A 20,439-nucleotide genomic window follows, 5' to 3' on the forward strand; every position below is an offset into this window, starting at 1 on the left:
AATAAAAACAGTCCCTTCGCACTCACAATAAAAGACATATATCAAATTAATCTGAGCAATAGTTTAGGAGAAAAGCGGAACAGTTTAAATGAATAAAGGGTGGAGCTAGGAATTTTATGTTACTTTTTTTTACAGTTTTCACCCTGCGCATTTTCAGAAACACCCTCCAACACGTACACCTAAGCGCAGATTACAGCGGTGTATCCAAAGACCATGAAATGGCCGTGCAGCTTGGAATGCGCTAGTTGGACATAAGGCGCACTTAGGCGCATTAAGAAGTATTGCTGGTCTTTGCAATTCATAAATGACCATTAATGTTAATAAAATAAGGACATTTCCAGGAAACATATTTCCTGAAACAAATCTTTAAAACCTAGGAGTGTTCTGGGGGTAGATGCTCTTATTTACTTTACATCCGAATATGAACAAAGGTTCGCTCTAAATGACATCACACGCCCCCATAATGCACGGAAAGTTACTTTATTTCCTGCAGCGCAGGACAGCAGAGGAAAGATCGCATCAACACCTCAACTCCCCCGGTTGTGAGCCGTCCGGTTGTCAATCTGAGGAACAACAGAACAAAGAGTGAGCCTGGAAGTATGCTGTCTTACTATGTATTAACAGGGATCACAATATAATTACAGATATCATTTCAATGTAATCAGTCTTATTATGTTTGTACAACAGCATATTCTCTATACATAGATAGAGCTGTGTGCTAATATACAATATTATATTACATGTGATGCCGTATATCTGCACAAATACACAAGTGATATAGATGTAACACATACATAAATAAACATTAATATAGGTATAAACTCCAGTAAATAATATCTGTCTATTCGGTGAATCCTGATGCCATCACTAGTGACCATTAGGAAATTTGTGTGTTATAAGGAATAACGCACTGTGACTGGATGACTGATAAATAACTTTTGGTATAAATTTATTTAAAGGAAATAGCGCAGGCCGCTTCTTTATATAAATTGCCAATGCACTTATTTTTAATATTGTGTATATTTTGAGATAGGAAATCGTTATTTCTGAGACCAGGGTAGAAAATTAGTTTTTTCTGTTTAGCCTCTCTAGAGGAAATACATTATGTCTGATGTATATATCTGATACAATGAGCCTTTGTTTACCAAGCCTTTGGTGTATTGTGATGTGGGGAAGTGGCTTGTTTTGTGGGGTTTTTTTTGTTGTTGTTCTGTGGGAATGTGTATTCGGCGACTGTCTGAAGTATTCATGCCAGTCAGACCTTTTGACTTGCTAGTGGGTCTCCTGCCTCTGAAATAAGATCCAGGAAATCACACCAAGGTTTTTAAGAATTTCATAGCTAAGTTTAAATATTAGTGGCTTTGCAATGCATGTAAATCCATGTTTTGGTAAACAGGGCTACATCCTGATTCTACAAATAGCCTGTGTCCAAATCTGTATAAAATGCACTGACTTGTACACTGAAATGTATTCTTCTGATTTCAACAACTGACCTGATCACTGGTACCACTAACTAGGGAGAGCAAATAAACATCTTGGTTCATAGACCTGCTTGAAAACATCTTTAATATTGCTGTAATCCTTTTGCATTTTTATCTACAGTAGAAATGGCAGATCTGTTGCTGGCTATAGCAGTGTGCTGGGGGAAAAAATGTTGTGTGTATGTTCCTTGCAGGATAACCCCACCCTTTCAGCACCTGTTATGGCCTATAAATTGATTTGAGCAGCTTCCACTTTTGTATTTGTCTGAGATGCATGTTGGTGTCAGTAGCTGAGGGGGAGTGCTGACATTGGATTGCTATTTGGAGGCTTCTGGGGTACCTCTTTGGTAAGTTAGCTCTCAATTTAAAAACACATATGTATGGCCCAAATATAGGGACTCTCATTGTTTAGAGTAGGACCATCCTATATGCAAAAGCGCCTTGGCGTGGCAGGATGGCTTAAACATACATTTGCAAATGTGTGCAACAAAGACTTTTGCATTTTTATCTACAGTAGAAATGGCAGATCTGTTGCTGGCTATAGCAGTGTGCTGGGGGAAAAAATGTTGTGTGTATGTTCCTTGCAGGATAACCCCACCCTTTCAGCACCTGTTATGGCCTATAAATTGATTTGAGCAGCTTCCACTTTTGTATTTGTCTGAGATGCATGTTGGTGTCAGTAGCTGAGGGGGAGTGCTGACATTGGATTGCTATTTGGAGGCTTCTGGGGTACCTCTTTGGTAAGTTAGCTCTCAATTTAAAAACACATATGTATGGCCCAAATATAGGGACTCTCATTGTTTAGAGTAGGACCATCCTATATGCAAAAGCGCCTTGGCGTGGCAGGATGGCTTAAACATACATTTGCAAATGTGTGCAACAAAGACTTTTGCATTTTTATCTACAGTAGAAATGGCAGATCTGTTGCTGGCTATAGCAGTGTGCTGGGGGAAAAAATGTTGTGTGTATGTTCCTTGCAGGATAACCCCACCCTTTCAGCACCTGTTATGGCCTATAAATTGATTTGAGCAGCTTCCACTTTTGTATTTGTCTGAGAGGCATGTTGGTGTCAGTAGCTGAGGGGGAGTGCTGACATTGGATTGCTATTTGGAGGCTTCTGGGGTACCTCTTTGGTAAGTTAGCTCTCAATTTAAAAACACATATGTATGGCCCAAATATAGGGACTCTCATTGTTTAGAGTAGGACCATCCTATATGCAAAAGCGCCTTGGCGTGGCAGGATGGCTTAAACATACATTTGCAAATGTGTGCAACAAAGACTTTTGCATTTTTATCTACAGTAGAAATGGCAGATCTGTTGCTGGCTATAGCAGTGTGCTGGGGGAAAAATGTTGTGTGTATGTTCCTTGCAGGATAACCCCACCCTTTCAGCACCTGTTATGGCCTATAAATTGATTTGAGCAGCTTCCACTTTTGTATTTGTAATCCTGTGACCTGCAGATTAGACCCTAAATCTAATCCGTTCACCGGCTGTTCTGAGGTTTGGTCCCAAGCTTTCCAGTACCACCGCTCTGCTTGCTACCCATGCAGCCCTGGTCAGTGCGATAGACCAGGGGGGATCCATCCACAGCAACCCTGATCTATCGTGAGAGGTCAGGGGTACCAGCCCAGGTACACCAGCAATGAGGTACACTAGCAGCGTCAGTTACCCAGAAGGAACGTGGTTCTGAGTGCCATAGAAGGAGCTCAGTGGTGGCAGCATTGTACACCCCTCCTACTGCGGCAAGAGGGTGCATTTGGGATAATGAAAGGAAATGGTGGCAAAGTAAGCCCAACCGGTTCCCAGCAACAACAGACAGGGTGGCATAGGCGGTCCATCCTGTCACACGCACCCTCTGCTGTAAACTATTACAGATATTAGAAGTCACCTCAGATTCCTGGGAAGAGTATAAAAGCCTGCAAGCGTTGTGCATTTATTTGAACACTTAACTCCTTGGTGACTTCTAATATCCATATAATTTACAGTAGAAAGTGACCTACCCCATATACTGTACAGCCAGGCTGTAACTGGTTAGTTCAGTACAGATGTCACACCTCCAGCAGCAGGGGAGGACTGGCAAATTTTAGCCTGGGGGGGAAAGGACTCAATTCAGCAGCCTATTAGGGACATTTTAAATGAAAAAAAAATGCAGGTGGAGGTGGCCCACCCTAAGGAAGCCTATAATAGGACCAGCCCGGGGGTCAGATCCCGAGCCTGCCCCTGTCCATTAGGTGGTTAATGCATTTGACTAGATGTTTTCAATTTTATGTTATTATGATGTTTGTACTTTCTAACAGCCTTTAGGTGGTTCCATAGACCATGGGCATGGGCCTTGATATTTATGTATTACTTGCGACACATGCTTGCAGCCCGTGGAAGGCTGTCCGCTCCCACTTTATGGGAACGAGTAAGCTCACGGCTATGTTACAGCATGATGTTGTAGGTAATAATCAGCGCTTGTTTTTGCTTGCACCTCATTTGTCGGTAATGTGAGCAGGAGTTAGCACGAAACCTCACGGCTTACTGAATCGGCCCCTGTGACTTGTCCAACCAACTCACAGCTTTATTCTTTAACATCTGCCTATAACTCAACCCATTACATTTATAACTCCGCCCACGTGGATGGGAAGTTGGTTCCCCCTCCATAAGCACAAATACCATGCTCACCGCTTGAAAAACATCAACATATTTCTTTTGCAAGCAAACACTTTCATAGACAGATATATGGTCACAACAAAACAAAACAATGAATGCAACAAAAATGTCCTAGCTAATATACATATGGGCCAAGCATGTGAAAATAAAAAATGTAATACAAACTGATTTTTTGTGTAATAAAATAAATGTAACATTATATGATAATTAGGTATAAATAACATATGAACGACCATATGCTGATGTTAATTCCCTTTACAATAGGGATATGTTAGGCAATTAGGGAATTTAGCAGCCGGTTTATTATCAAATAACAAGCAACATAAATTGTTTGTTTTTTTTACAGATGTCTCCATAAGCAGTAAAAATACTTATTAACTCCTCGACAGAATAAAGGTCAAAAAAATATCCTTTGTTCTCTGACTATTCATAGTATGTTTGTTAATGTATAAAACATGTTCCCTGGGAAGTACCTGATTTTCTCCAGATACTGCATGCCAGCTATCACTGGGGAAAGTGCCTGTGCAAACGAATCTCCATATTTTTTGCTTCTGAAACTAAAACAATAAAACATCGATAATGTACATTTTGCATTCAGGCATGCACTGCTTCACGTCACTTTTAGTATGAAAGAAAAGCAGACAGAGCAATATCAGCTGATTGAAAAACAGGTTCTCTCTGGGTCCACAAAAACTGTGGGTGAGCTGCACATGTTTTCAGACACCATTATGCTTACTTCATGGCATAGCGCTTATAGGTGTCAATATTTCATAGTTGCTACTCTCCCTCCCGGAATGTCTGCGACATTCCTGAATTTTTGGGCCTCTTTTCTCCCTCTTAAGTGGCGGAATGAAAAATGTAAGTGAACGGAATTTAAAATTTTTACAATGAAGGCAGTAGGAGAAGTTGCAGTCTGCCACACCAGCGTATATATATATATATATATATATATATATATATATATATATATATATATATATATAATATAAATGTCTAGTGGCGTGTGTTAGTCTGTCTGTGTGTGTGTGTGGAAAAAATAAAACCAAGCTGCAGCGCCACCTGCTGGGCGGAGTTATACACTGACCTACTTAATTCTTAGTGTGTGTGGAAAAAAATATTCAGAAAGGGCTGAAATTTGGTATACTAAGATGTTTTTAATTTGTTAATTTAATTTGTTAATTGTTAAAAGTGTTTATAAAGATTTAAAAAAAATATATATATATTTCTTGAAGGAGAAGTGACAGTTGGGAGTGGTTGGTGGTTGCCGGGGGTGACAGTGGGGAGTGGTTGGTGGTTGAGGCCTGGGCTATGGCCCAAATGCATGACAAGAACCTTTATAACACCTTAAGTAGCTTAATTAGACTAGAATGCATGAGTATCATGCACGGGTTAACTTATATATATATATATATATAGTCAACATGGTGCAAACAACCAACAATGTAATGAAACTTATACCAACCAATGAGTCTACCGCAGTAACTAGTGCAAGCTCACATCCAATTGGTTGCCATTGTGAATGTAAATAATTGCTCTTTATACCATTTTATTAAATGAGCCTGTGTATACAATGGCATGGTTAATAATTTGAATCATTTTGAAACCCCAACACAAACAAAAAAGTTATGGGCAAGCGAGCAATGTGCTGTCCGCTGGTTATTCTATGTTGCATTAAAGTACTTGAAGTCACTACATTACCTTAAACGTTGTATGTTTTTACAGGCTCCTAAGACCTCTAAGCAGTCCAGCTCCATTGGACATCCTGCAAAATCTAATGAAACTAAGCACGATCCATGTTTAACAACAAACATCAGAGCAGTCATATCAACCGGGGTAATCCTGAAATTTTTCAGCTCATATTTCTGTGCTAGATGCTTTCCAACGTGCTGTGCCAGATCCCGATCCTGGGTTTCATACGCGCAGTGACACAGCTCGATCATTTTGGGCCCCGTGAGTTGGGTGTCTGCCAATCTCACAAGAGATTCTAGAATGTGTTTCTGTTTCGTCAGTATCAGGTTCTCGCTGTGTTCCGTTAACTCGTACAGAAATGGCCGACAATCCATGGATGACAGCCCGGAGAGGAATATATGAAAATTATCCGTGAGTTCATCCTTTGTCTTATGTTTCAAGTTCCACTTTGATTTTAGAGAGAGTCTTTTGTGTAACGCGGCCGCTGTTACTGTCTCCTTTATCATCAAATACAAAGCGGCGAAAAACTCCTGGGAGCTGAGGTGGACGAAGGAATAACCCACCTCTGTGCTAGAGTCAAACTTCTTGACATCAAACATTGACAGAAGTTCGTGAGCGTTGGCAAAGTTCTGCAGCTCTTCAGAAATGTCTCCCACGTAAAACACAGTCTTGTTTTTATCAAGTCCAGTAAGTGCGAGATGAGATAACTCACAGACCAGAGTCCTAAATGTTTTCAGCAGGGTCGCCTCATCGGTCAAAGGCAGCCTTTTCCGAATGAAGATCTTCAGCATTTCCACGTAGAACTGCGTTATCGTCTGAGGAAGACATGACTTCATCGATGACGTATTTAGCAAATATCCCAAGCACACACAGACAATGTGACATAAAGCAGGAACAAAACACATGTGCATTAAGTTGTGATTGTCTCGCAAATGGAGCAAAACTTCTTCTTTCAGTGCATTCATTTGAAAAAAGTCATCAACGTATTGTTCGACTTTCTCTTTGTCAAAGCCCAGCACGTCAGCGACGCGGTTTACAGAGTCTAGCGGAAGGCTATTCAATAATTTAGATCTGCAGGTGACTACGACAGTGCATCCTCGGAGGACCGCCCTGTAAAAGATGCACGAAAACAGCCGAGAGATGGTGGTTATTTGATTGATGTCAGGGTTAACATTGAGAGGACTCGTTGCAAATTGCCCAATAAACTCATCCAGTCCATCAAATATGATAAGAACCTTCTGGGGGTTCTCAATAACATATTCATAGACTTCCTCTGAATCTAATTCCGGCATAAGAAACAAGTTGAACAGGAGTTCCCTTAGAGTAAAATGTTTACTGATTAGATTTAGCTGTCGGAACTCAAAGAGAAACGTTAGCGTATACTGGCTGTGCTCCCCTCGCGCCCACTCGTAGCAGATCCTATGAGTCAACATCGTTTTACCTGTACCTGGCATTCCCACCAGTAAAATAACATGGGTTTTCTGGAGACTGGTTCTCCTAAATAGATTGGTTATTTTTACAGTGTCAAAACTTTCTTCTGTAGCTGAAGTTTTGTCACCTTTGCTTCTATGTTGATCCTTGGACATCTTAACTTCTTTGATTAATGGCTCAACAAACATGGGATGGAACTGTCCTTTAGGTTCTCCTGCAACCTTAAACCCATACTTTTCCAGCAAGGAAACTCTTATCTGCTCTTTGTAACGCTTCGCAGACTCTGAAATAAAGAATATTTATTTGTATATGGCGTAAATTAAAATGAGTCTTTGATATCCATGCATTTGAATTACCTTGTATCCTCCGTTTTCTACTCTCTTCATTTGACAAGAAGCTTTTCAGGGGCATTTCAAGTGATCCTAAAACACAAATATTTCACTTTACACATTAACTGCTTACTGATGTTATATAACGTAAATTGTATTCTGCTACCAAACCGTCAATTAAAAGCATCCTATTTTCAATAAACAATAACCTAAAATGCTGCTAGTTTACACTAAATGGCCAGTATACTAGGAACAGCTGTCTGTCACATGTAATTGACTGCTTACTCAGTGAAAAGATCACACATGCAAATAATGATATTTAATAATATTCAACACTGATTGGGTTTTTATACACTACGGGCCTGATTCATTAAGGATCTTAACTTAAGAAACTACTTATTTAAGTCTCGTGGACAAAACCATGTTACAATACAAGGGGTGCAAATTAGTATTCTGTTTTGCACATAAGTTAAATACTGACTGTTTTTCATGTAGCACACAAATATCAACTTTAAATTTCAGTGTACAAATAAGCTATCAAGTATTTGTGTGCTACATGAAAAAACAGTCAGTGTTTAACTCATGTGCAAAACAGAATACTAATTTGTACCCCTTGCATTGTAACATGGTTTTGTCCAGGAGACTTAAATAAGAAGTTTCTTAAGTTAAGAATCAGGCCCTACATTATCACAGAAGGAGCTATACCCAAATAATGTCCATCCAACGGCCGTCCTGTGATAGGTTATAGACCATTGAAGAAAACTCAGCGAAGGTTGACATGCAAAGTGTTGTACTAAGCCCAGCCCATTGGAAGGTGTCATGCTAACTGTTTGACATGCTATAACCCTCCCCTTACTGGGGTTACATATAGCAGACAATTGAATCAATGCAATGTGCAACAAGCATACTGTGCTCCAGTACTCATGACTGTCCAAGCATAGACTTGGTAAGCAGAAAACCTGTTTTAGACTTGTTTTTACAGCAAAAACGATGAATCATCATCGCTGTTTATATATGAGGTGCCACAGGTTCTACTGTGCCATACAGTACTCAATACAAGAACAGAAAGAACAACTAATAGATCTTAGAGCAAGAGAACAAACAATAGCAGAAGATACAACTTAGAGCAAAAAGACCCCTTAACAAGACGTTTTCTTATATGTACACTAAAAGTAATACACTGCACACTGCAAAATCAATTATCTAATGCATTATGGCACAAAGCAAACTAGCAATCTTCAGAATGGAGTGAATGGAATTTAATAGTTCGACAATGCAGGCAGCAGGAGAAGTGGCGGTATGGCACGGAATACTAAAATAATTATATATACACCATACATGCCAACTTTTAAGATTTCTCCCGGGGGAGAAGTCATGTGACATGGGGTAGGAGGAGGGCGTGTCACTATAGCCCCGCCCCCACTATAAAAAGCTAAATTCATGGCATTGAATGGAGGAGTGGGGCTTAATTTACGTGATTAAGCCCCGTCCTCTCCATTCACTGCCTAGTCTTCACGGACTCACCGAAATTTGGGAGGCTCCCGGGAATTCCGGGAGAGTAGGCAAGTATGATATATATTTGTTTAGCACAGTGAATTTGTAAATATTTAACCCCTTACTACTGAGGCATTATTCCCCCCTGACCTTATATTGGCAGTTTTGGACTCATCACATTCCGATTTCACCATCAGTAGCCTTTCTCTGCATTACCCACACATATCATAACTTGTTTTTTTTCAGAATGATATTTTCTAACCATACCATTGGTTTCTTTATAACCCAAGTATAGAGTGCACCGTAGTTTCCAGAATATGGCACAATATACCATACTGATCAGCTGCAGGTTTCCCAAGAAAACAAATACCACAAATGTGTATAATTGTACTCCTCGTACCACCTACACTAAGATGCTATTACAAAGGCGTAGAGGTCCAACAACCAAAATACAGGACATTCAAAAAGCAACATCGGTTAAAAACAGTATCCAGTTTAGAGAACGTGAGAGACCCAGACAGATCTGCCAAGCCTCCATGCAGTTTGATACTTTGTTGTCCTGAAAAGCAGGATGACATTGGGCTTAGTCCCTGCCTTTCTAGCAGCATAAGGCTGCCTCTGGCGGACCAGACAGGCTGAATAGCCAAAAGAGTGAAACATTAGCACAGTATCCTCATAACGAAACCTTAATTAACAATAGATGCTACACATGTTTTGTTTTCCAAGGTAGTTAAAGAAATGAATACCACATAGTTCACATCAGAGGTGGAACAAAGCATCGCGACCACACGTACTTTCCTGCAAGGTCTGGGAGACCCCCAAATTTAAGACAGTTTTCCTGGACTCCTGGAAGAGTAGGGCGCCCTGCCGAATCCTGCCCACTTCCCTAGCGACGCCATTCCACCACTTTGTTCTCAAACGTGCAGAGCAGGGGCCACTTCTGAGCAAGAGCCGGTCTGGAACATGGTCAGAAGAGACCTCCACACTACACTTTGAGAGCAGAGGGCTTGAAGGGGTTCGGTAAATCAACATTGCTTCCCTTCCCCCCCCCCTTAATCTTGGTAGCAGCCTTTTTCCCAGAAAATGTAAGACTCCAGAACTTAAATTAGTCCAGGACTCACCCACTCCTGTCAGGCTGAGTAGCGGCACCTCAAGCTCCATGGGAAGGGGACATTCCATACAGATGCAGTCTATAAGAGCCTCCCACACTGTAACATGAGACTTCCGCAGCATCTGGATAATAGCTGAGACTTTTATTCTCTCATCTGTTATCTGCAGAACAGACGTAAGATCTATGCCGGACAGCAGAGCCTGGACCTTTCTAACTAACCAATCTACATCCTGGCAGAGGAATTCCACCAACTTTGGGATGATGTCTTCTATATCTTGTACATCCGCGTCTTCCATCCTAATACTGTAAGAAAAATATTTTCAATCAGTCCAAGGAACTATATTTTTTATTTTGATATTGTATATGTGAAGCAAAAAGATTAAGGGGTATATTTACTAAACTGCGGGTTTGAAAAAGTGGAGATGTTGCCTATAGCAACCAATCAGATTCTAGTTATCATTAGTAAATTCAACAAAATGACAGCTAGAATATTACTGGTTGCTATAGGCCACATCTCCACTTTTTCAAACCCGCAGTTTAGTAAATATACCCCTAAGAGTTAACTGTATACAAATATTACTGCTATAGGACCTGGTTTCTAATTTTCTATGATGGTGCTAGTAAGGCTGATTGCAGAACTTACCATTTAGTACAGTTCCATTATATGACTTCTCTTCCCAATAAACCAATCATCCTTCTCACAAATTCTATTTTCAATCCTACTGAATGTGTGAGATGACCGTCTCACAATGCATTAGCTTTGGAGCCAGACCTATTGGCAGGTGGTATAACATGATCGAGGGCCCTGGCTTGATGTAATCAGGGCGGGGTCATATCCAGAGAGAGCAGACAAATAGATGGCAGACACAGTTCCATACTTTTTCTCATAACCTGCATAGAAGAATATCATAAATCTACGACTAGCCTATACATTAATCTGTGCCAAATATTATTGTGAAAATATTAATACAAAACAATACTGAAAATGGAAAACATTCATGAAAGTATTATATGATGAAATAGCATAGATTTAAATCATACTTGCCAACTTTTCCTCGTTGGTTTCAGGGAGATCCCGGGGGAGGTGGAAGTGCAGGGGCGGGGCATGATGAATTGCATCATTTTGGCCCTGCCCCTTAAACGAATGTCCCAATTTTGCCCAATTACAGCAGGGGGTGGAGCTAAGATGACGCAATATTCGCGTCATTAAGCCCAGCTTCCTCCACTATTCTATTGCTGGGGCGAGAACCGGGAGGTTGCCTTGCTCTCCCGGGAGCCTGGAAGGTCTCCCAGAAATGCAGGAGTCTCCCGGACATTCTGGGAGAGTAGGCAACTTTGCTTTAAAGAAAGGCAGCTAATAAATCTCTAGAGACACTTCAGTCTTTTACATCTCTGTCTCCATTACTGAAGTCATGTTGTCTTACCTATCAGTCTTTGATTAAATCTTGGTCTCCATGATAATGGCCACCTCCATAAGCATCAATACATGGACATAGGACACAATTTCTGAACTGTGTCATCATGCCACAGATGGCGAAGCCAACCACGTCTTGTACTGGCTCAGCATCAGGGAGAATGCCAGACTCTTCAGGGAATGAGGGAGATCACCCCTATTTCAGGGAGTCTTCCTGACATTCAGGGAGAGTTGGCAAGCATGATTTAAATTCATAACCCTTACTATGAAAAGGAGGACTTGGTACCCCACTATGGGTAAGTGGTTGCCATTCTGCTCCCAATAGATGGATATGCAGTATACCTTCCAACTGTCCCAAATTATGTTGGCTATTCCCAATTTGGAGAGCCAGTATCTGAGACATGACCAGTAATGACCCCAAAGTAATTAGGCCACGCCCCAAGGTGACATGACCACTCCCTCATTCATCTATACGTTGCCATTTAGCACACTGTGTTTCGATTGGAGGTTTACAAATATTGTGAACATGTGCAGTTATAAAATACTGAAAATGCTGTATAGTCACCCAAAAGTGATTACTATAGAAATAATGGAAATAGATGTATTTTAAAATCAAAGCCATTTTTTAATAATAATATGAGCCAATGTAAGTGACTGACCATTTTACTACAACACCTATTACATATGTTATGCATTTTTAACCTTTGTTGTATTTATTCATTTATTTATATATATTTTTATCTATTTATCACAGCCCACTTATTCACGTCACTGGGCCAGTTGTCATACTGACTGTTGAATATTTTATAATATCTGCATATTCACCTATTTGGAGCAGAAAGACAATCACTGTCCCTTAGTGTGAGAGCCAAGTCTTCATAGTAACAGTGTTGAATTCAAGTCTATGCGATTTCATCATATTCAATGTGACTTTCAATTAATAGTTTCATGCATGTTTTTCATTTTCGGTATCATTTTTATTACTCCATCAAAAAAATAATTTATTCACACTCAGTGATCAATATACCCATACTTGCCAACTCTCCCTGAATGTCAGGGAGACTCCCTGTAATAGGGGTGATCTCCCTCACTCCCTAAAGAGTCTGGCATTCTCCCTGATGCTGAGCCAGTACAAGACGTGGTTGGCTTCGCCATCTGTGGCATAATGACACAGTTTAGGAATTGTGTCCTATGTCCATGTATTGATGCCTATGGAGGTGGCCATTTTCATGGAGACCAAGGGTTAATCAAAGACTGACAGGTAAGACAACATGACTTCAGTAATGGAGACAGAAATGTAAAAGACACTTCAGTCTCTAGAGATTCTTTAGCTGCTTTTCTTTAACGCATGGTTGCCTACTCTCCGGGAGACTCCCGCATTTCTGGGAGACCCAGAAATGCGAGCAGGGCAACCTCCCGGTTCTCGCCCCCGCAATAGATTAGTGGTGGGGGTGGGGCTTAATGACACAAATATTGCGTTATCTTAGCCCCGCCCCCTGCTGTAACTGGCCAAAATTGTGACAATCGTTTAGGGGGCGTGGCCAAACAGATGTGATTCATCAAGCCCCGCCCCGCACGCCCACCTCCCATGGGATCTCCCTGAAGGCAACGAGGAAAAGTTGACAAGTATGAATATACCCCAAAAAAAATAAAAAAATTAAGATAAGCTTAATGCCATCAGATTACTTAAATGGGATTCATTTTCCCCATGAGTTTACTTATATAAGGTACTTTGTAAAAAAAAACATCCTTACATCCCTTACTTCCAATGTCTGTTCCCTCACCCACTTTGTGCGACCGATTCCGTTCATTTATAACTAGTAGTATTTTCTGCAATGCAAAAGCACAAAAACAGAATGGTGGCTTCTCCACCCTCATAATTTATGGGGCAACCAGTTGACAAGATCGCCTTAACACCAATAGTATTTTAACTTCAATTTGCCATATATTGAAATTAATTGGAAGGCTTCACGCAGTTTAAGGCATAATCAGTGCTCACATTGGAAAGACAAAGTTGAAAGACAAAGTTGAAAGCTGAAATAGTTGTCACTGAACATTACACATAGCTTATTTGTGCCCTCCGACCTCTGATTTGTTTAATCACACCATGAGAGGCAAAAAAATCAGTTATATTAACATAAATGGGGAAATTCACCGGTAATACAAGGAATATGATACACAAAATGGCCGCAACTCCCCTGACCAGTATTATGCAAATATTTCTTTACATTAACTTTCTTTCCATGGTAAGTATGCATAGTTTACATTCTATAGGGACGGGTAATGAAAGGGAGAACAATGTACGTTCATGCTGTTAGACATAGTGTGTGCGTATTGTGGTTTCTGATTTATTTTAACCTTAATATACATGTTACACAGTAAGTTGGCAAGTATGATATACAGCTGTCAAAGTGGGCTGGTATACGGTGGTATGCCATACAGCCACTTCTCTTACTGCCTTCCTTGTATAACTATACCATCCACTTACATTTTCTATACCAACACTTATAAATTTCCACTTCCACCACTGTACATACTGTGTATATATATATATATAATATATATGAAATCTATATCAACTAATCCAAGACATTTTCAAGGTAAGATCTGGTAAGTGGCCAATACAGTGTCTGTCTCTCCACATCTATTTATCAGAAGGGGGCTCTACAAATGATGAGCCCACTGTGTTGTTTAACGCAGTGAAGTCAGTATCCTCTAGTGATAGCTGAAAGTGATATATTGGAATGTAAAATGATTTTATGATCATACGTAGATTATATCAGCACATTTATAGGAAAGAGAAACTGAAAATGAAGCATGTGCTGGGCATTGTATCACTGCACACATTAAACATATTGCATTCACTGGATCGTATGGTTTGAAGTTTGCATACGAAAAAAATTTTTGTCTTCAACTTTTTAGCAATATTAATTTTCACTTTTAAGAATAACGAGTCTATAATTTAGCTGCAGTGCAACAACTATCTATATTTGGAGCATATTATATACTGTAATGTACATCATAGGGCCCCCCAATCCAGTCCTTCTCTCCATGCTACCATATAAGAGTATATGAGTCAGCGCAGAAACGGAGGGAAACTAGCATTAGAACTGGCAAAAGTGGGGGGCACAAAACTCCTTAACAAACAATTGTTTCTTCCTTTTCGCTAGATTTCTACATAAGCTGCTGCATTGCCCAAACTTTACATATGTCTACAGGGTCCAAATTATATTGTAAACTTCAACCCTTGATTTATTTATTATCTATCTATCTATCTATCTATCTATCTATATATATATATATATATATATATATAGATTCCAGGTGAGGCGGCACTCAAGGATTTAAGACAAATTGTAGTTTGTATCAAAAGGGTGTATATAAACCATTCTAACGTTTTAGTATAGTACTTTCCTCAGGGACATCATGAAAAGAAGGAAAGTACTATACTGAAACGTTGGAATGGATTAAATACACCCTCGCTTGGAATCTATTTATTGTACTATCCATACAAGTGAAGTACCAAGAAAGGGTAATGTACACATGTCATTTATGGGTGCCAAGACCTGGATACTATATATATATTATACATATATATATATATATATATATATATATATATATATATATATATATATTGACACGTATGCACACACGCATATGTATATATAATTATCTATCTTAATGTCTATCTATATATGTGTGTGTATATACGTGTCTCTCTCTCTCTCTATATATATATAGACATGTATACACACACACACATATATATATATATATATATATATATATATATATATATATATATATATATATATATATATATATATATATATAGAGACACGTATACATGCACACACATACATATATATATATATATATATATATATATATATATATATATATATATATATATATATAGACACATATATATATATATATATATATATATATATATATATATATATAGACACATATACACACACACACTATATATATATATATATATATATATATATATATATACACACTCACACAAACGTACGCAGTCCTACACTCTGCATTTTATATTTACCCACAAAATTTGTGTCTCCACTTCTATCTATCCAATTCCCACATATGTAAAATAAGTATCTTTCAATGTTTCATACGTTAGACAGCAATCATTACATAAATGCAATTACTTACTATTAAAATGTAAATGTTTCACAAGATCTGCGGAGCATGTCTCTATCTTCACAACCAAATCCACGTTAAATTAAAAAGAAAGTAAATGATAGCTGGAAAACCCCTTCCTGGGGGTAGGAGTGTCATCAGAAATTGACAGATGCAGATTGGCATAAACTAATCCCGAGTTTGAGTTGAATTTCTCCAGTTTTGCAACGAAAAGTTTTTGTTTTTTTTAAAAACTGTATTTTTTTTCGTATGCAAACTTCAAACCATACGATCCAGTGAATGCAATATGTTTAATGTGTGCAGTGATACAATGCCCAGCACATGCTTCATTTTCAGTTTCTCTTTCCTATAAATGTGCTGATATAATCTACGTATGATCATAAAATCATTTTACATTCCAATATATCACTTTCAGCTATCACTAGAGGATACTGACTTCACTGCGTTAAACAACACAGTGGGCTCATCATTTGTAGAGCCCCCTTCTGATAAATAGATGTGGAGAGACAGACACTGTATTGGCCACTTACCAGATCTTACCTTGAAAATGTCTTGGATTAGTTGATATAGATTTCATATATATTATATATATATATATACACAGTATGTACAGTGGTGGAAGTGGAAATTTATAAGTGTTGGTATAGAAAATGTAAGTGGATGGTATAGTTATACAAGGAAGGCAGTAAGAGAAGTGGCTGTATGGCATACCACCGTATACCAGCCCACTTTGACAGCTGTATATCATACTTGCCAACTTTTCCTCGTTGGCTTCAGATAGATCCCGGGGGAGGTGGGAGTACGGTGGCGGGGTTTGATGAATCATTTTTCCAATTACAGCAGAGGGCGGGGTTAAGATGCCACAATATTTGCATCATTAATCCAACCCCCGCCACTTATCTATTGCAGGTGCTAGAACCGGGAGGTTGCCCTGTTCTGCCAGGAGCCCGGGAGGTCTCCCAGAAATGCGGGAGTCTCCCGTACATTCCGGGAGAGTAGGCAACTATGCGTTAAAGAAAAGCAGCTAATGAATCTCTAGAGACTGAAGTGTCTTTTACATTTCTGTCTCCATTACTGAAGTCATGTTGTCTTACCTGTCAATCTTTGATTAAATCTTGGTCTCCATGAAAATGGCCACCTCCATAGGCATCAATACATGGACATAGGACACAATTTCTAAACTGTGTCATCATGCCACAGATGGCGAAGCCAACCACATCTTGTAGTGGCTCAGCATCAGGGAGAATGTCAGACTCTTCAGGGAGTGAGGGAGATCACCCCTATTACAGGGAGTCTCCCTGACATTCAGGGAGAGTTGGCAAGTATGGGTATATTGATCACTGAGTGTGAATAAATTATTATTTTGATGGAGTAATAAAAATGATACCGAAAATGAAAAACATGCATGAAACTATTAATTGAAAGTCACATTGAATATGATGAAATCGCATAGACTTATATATATATATATATATATAGTTATTGATTACAGAACTAATTTATGCACTTTATCACTTTCTCTATTTCACTAGTGTTAGCGAGAAACAGGACTAGTTTTCTAGAATACTATGACATAAATGTCACGAAGACACTTTCATACATCCCATGGTCTGATTCCTCTACTAATCCCAGGCAGCACACCTTTGCAGGGCACACATTAGACTGACCAGACGGGTCCCATAACTGCACTGTTCCCATACAAAATGCAGAGAAGTGGTGCTTGCTGCAAGCATTTAGAGCATATCACCCTAGACAACCTCTCATCTCACGTAACCGTCAGGATGGATAATACATTAATGAACAAAAGAATTTGGGTACACCTGTTAATTATTGAAGTGCTTCAATTAAACCCGTTGCCAGAGGTGCATAAAATCAAGCACCTAGCCATGCAGTCTCCATTTGCAAAATTTGTGATACAAAATGGGTTGTTCTGAAAAGCTCAGTGACTTTAAGCGTGGTACTGTGATAGGATGCCACCTTTGCATTAAGACGGTTCGTGCAACTTCATCCCTGCTGGATATTCCACGGTCATCTGTAAGTGATATTATTAGAAAGTGGAAGCGTTTAGGAACAACAGCAACTCAGCCACGAAGCGGAAAAACATGTAAAATCCCAGAGTGGGGTCAACAACTGCTAAGGTGCTTTTTGTGTAAAAGTCGCCAACGCTCTGCTGATTCCATAGCTGAAGAGTTCCGAACTTCCACTGGCATTAATGTAGGCCCAAAACTGTGCAGTGGGAGCTTAATGAAATGGGTTTCCATGGCCGAGCAGCTGCATGCAAACCTTACATCACCAAGACCAAAGCGTCAGATGCAGTGGTATAAAGCTCACCGTCACTGGACTGTGGAGCAGTGGAAACGTGTTCTGTAAGTGACGAATCACACTTATCTGTTTGGCAGTCAGATGGGCGAGCCTGGGTTTGGCGGATGCCAGGAGAACGTTACCTACCTGACTCCATTATGTCAACTATGAAGTTTGGTGGAGGAGGGATAATGGAATGGGGCTGTTTTTCAGGGTGTCGGCTAGGCCCCTTATCTCCAGTGAAGGGCAATATTAATGCTTCAGCAAACCAAGTCATTTTGGACAATGCTATACTTCCAACTTTGTATTAACAGTTTGGGAAAGGCCCTTTTATATTCCAACATGACTGTGCCCTAGTACACAAAGCAAGGACTACAAAGACATGATTTGATGAGTTCGGTGTGGAGGAACTTGACTGGCCCACACAGAGCCCTGACCTCCACCCCATCGAACACCTTTGGGATGAACTGGAACGGAGATTGCGAGCCAGGACTTCTAGTCCTACATCAGTGCCCGACATCATAAATGCTCTACAGAATGAATGGGCACAAATTCCCACAGAAACACTCCAACATCTTGTGGAAAGTCTTCCAAGAAGAGTGGAAGCTGATGTTACTTTCAAAAGGTGGACAAACTCCATATTAATGTATATATATTTGAATACAATGTCATTACAGTCAGTCCGTTGGTGTAATGGTCAGGCGTCCAAAAACGTTTGTGCATATAGTGTATGTATGGTACAGAAATCTAGCTTGAATCATACGATCACTGGAAGAAATTGCCTCTCCATGTATGAACCTATCTCCCTCTTCCAATCATCTTCACTCAAATCAAGTATATCACTGCTCCACTTAGTAGCAGATACTGACTGATACACCAAGAGCCTATAAATGAAAAAGTGCCTTTATTAAATCAGAATCAATAAGTTATTACTCCACAGAAGTGAGTTTAAGCCACAGGATCGGACTGAGCCATAGAGGCATCTCAACTGCAGGTACCTACAGAAACTAATTTTCAAGACATCATATTCACATTGAGCTGTTCAAAGTCATTAAATAAATTGTCAACATACTAACGACCTCACCTGATATATGTCTGATGGTATCAGGGCCGGATTAACACGAGGTCTAACTGGGCTACAGCCCAGGGGCCTCGGGCATCCAGGGGGCCCTTGACAGGGCTCAGCAGAATTATTGATCGGGACAGGGGCGGGGGCGCCCCCAGCTGGATCAATGCTGAGCTCTGTCACTGCAGTCCTCCTTCTCCGGCGCTCAGTAATCTCCTTACTTAGGAGATCTCGCAAGAGTGTCACGAGATCTCCTCAGTAAGCAGCTTACAGCGCGCCGCGGAAGGAGGACTGCAGTGACAGAAGGTAAGCGCTTGGGGGGGGGGGGGCGGTCGGCTAACAGGGGGGCCAGTCTGCTAACCGGGGGGGCCTCACGGGGTAATGGGGGCCCCCTTAGCCCAGGGGCCTCCATTCCGTTAATCCGGCCCTGAATGGTATACTAGATAGTGAATGAATTGCCCTAGATCCCTAGAACCTTCACCTCTGCAAGGACCTCCGCTATAAATGGAGTTCCCCAAAGCCTCATAGGAAGATGCTTCCACAGCTAGAGAAGCAACAATGACATCACCAAGGATTCGCACTTCCAACAGTGTGGGCAAGTTGTGACGTCCAATAATACATAGAGACATCTGCCAGGCCAAAGCCACAGAAGGTTTTGGAAGCCTGTAGTATCCTTCTAGTCATAAGGAGAGGATAATAATAATACGATAATAGTACGTTAATAATAATAAGGAGAGGAAAGGAGGCGACACATCTATTAATAGTTTAATTGATGATATAACAGTGGAAATTATATTATGCAGCAAATATAACAATTTTATATTAATTACACTAAGTAGATGTAGTGGCAGCTTAGACCAGAGTACAACCTAGTCCACAAAACTATTAATGACTGGCTGGATTCATCTCTGGTAACCACCTCTCACTCCCGCCTACCAGACTTCTCCCGTGCTGCTCCTCACTTATGGAATTCCCTACCACGCTCAATCAGACTTTCCCACGGCCTTCAAATATTTAGAAGCTCTTTGAAAACCCCTCTCTTTTTTAGAGGTGACCTTATCCCCGATAACACTATTCACACTAATGCACCCGGCCTCACAGCTATCCCAATCTCCACTCTGAGCCACACTCGCTCCTCTTGTTTCAGTTGTACCCTCTTACACTTAGATGTAAGCTCTCTAATGAGCAGGATCCTCCATGCCCTTTGTTTTCATGTCCGTGTTTATTTTGTCTACTGTGTAGTGTGTATGTCCCTGTTTTATGTGTGTACTGTTTTCCTTACTGTACAATTT

General features: G+C 40.2%; 1 protein-coding gene across 2 annotated transcripts in view; it reads right to left on the reverse strand.

The window, feature by feature from the left end:
• The window catches only part of NLRC5 (NLR family CARD domain containing 5), a 91,175-nt gene extending 75,163 nt beyond the window's left edge, over positions 1 to 16,012 (reverse strand). Inside the window, exons 1-6 of one of the 2 annotated variants that reach the window (XM_075188970.1) lie at positions 15,793 to 16,012; positions 10,201 to 10,493; positions 7,613 to 7,678; positions 5,835 to 7,539; positions 4,610 to 4,693; positions 480 to 563 (exon numbers count right to left, since the gene is read on the reverse strand). In XM_075188970.1, coding sequence (XP_075045071.1) covers positions 480 to 563; positions 4,610 to 4,693; positions 5,835 to 7,539; positions 7,613 to 7,678; positions 10,201 to 10,486 — 2,225 coding nt within the window. In that variant the 5' untranslated portion in view covers positions 10,487 to 10,493; positions 15,793 to 16,012. Of the gene's footprint in view, positions 1 to 479; positions 564 to 4,609; positions 4,694 to 5,834; positions 7,540 to 7,612; positions 7,679 to 10,200; positions 10,494 to 10,833; positions 11,027 to 15,792 lie in introns of those variants that run through there. The other variant, XM_075188969.1, reaches the window with a different exon arrangement.
• Between the last annotated feature and the right edge of the window lie 4,427 nt (positions 16,013 to 20,439).

Source organism: Mixophyes fleayi, chromosome 10, assembly GCF_038048845.1.
Source record: "Mixophyes fleayi isolate aMixFle1 chromosome 10, aMixFle1.hap1, whole genome shotgun sequence".
Classification (NCBI taxonomy): Eukaryota; Metazoa; Chordata; class Amphibia; order Anura; family Limnodynastidae; genus Mixophyes; species Mixophyes fleayi.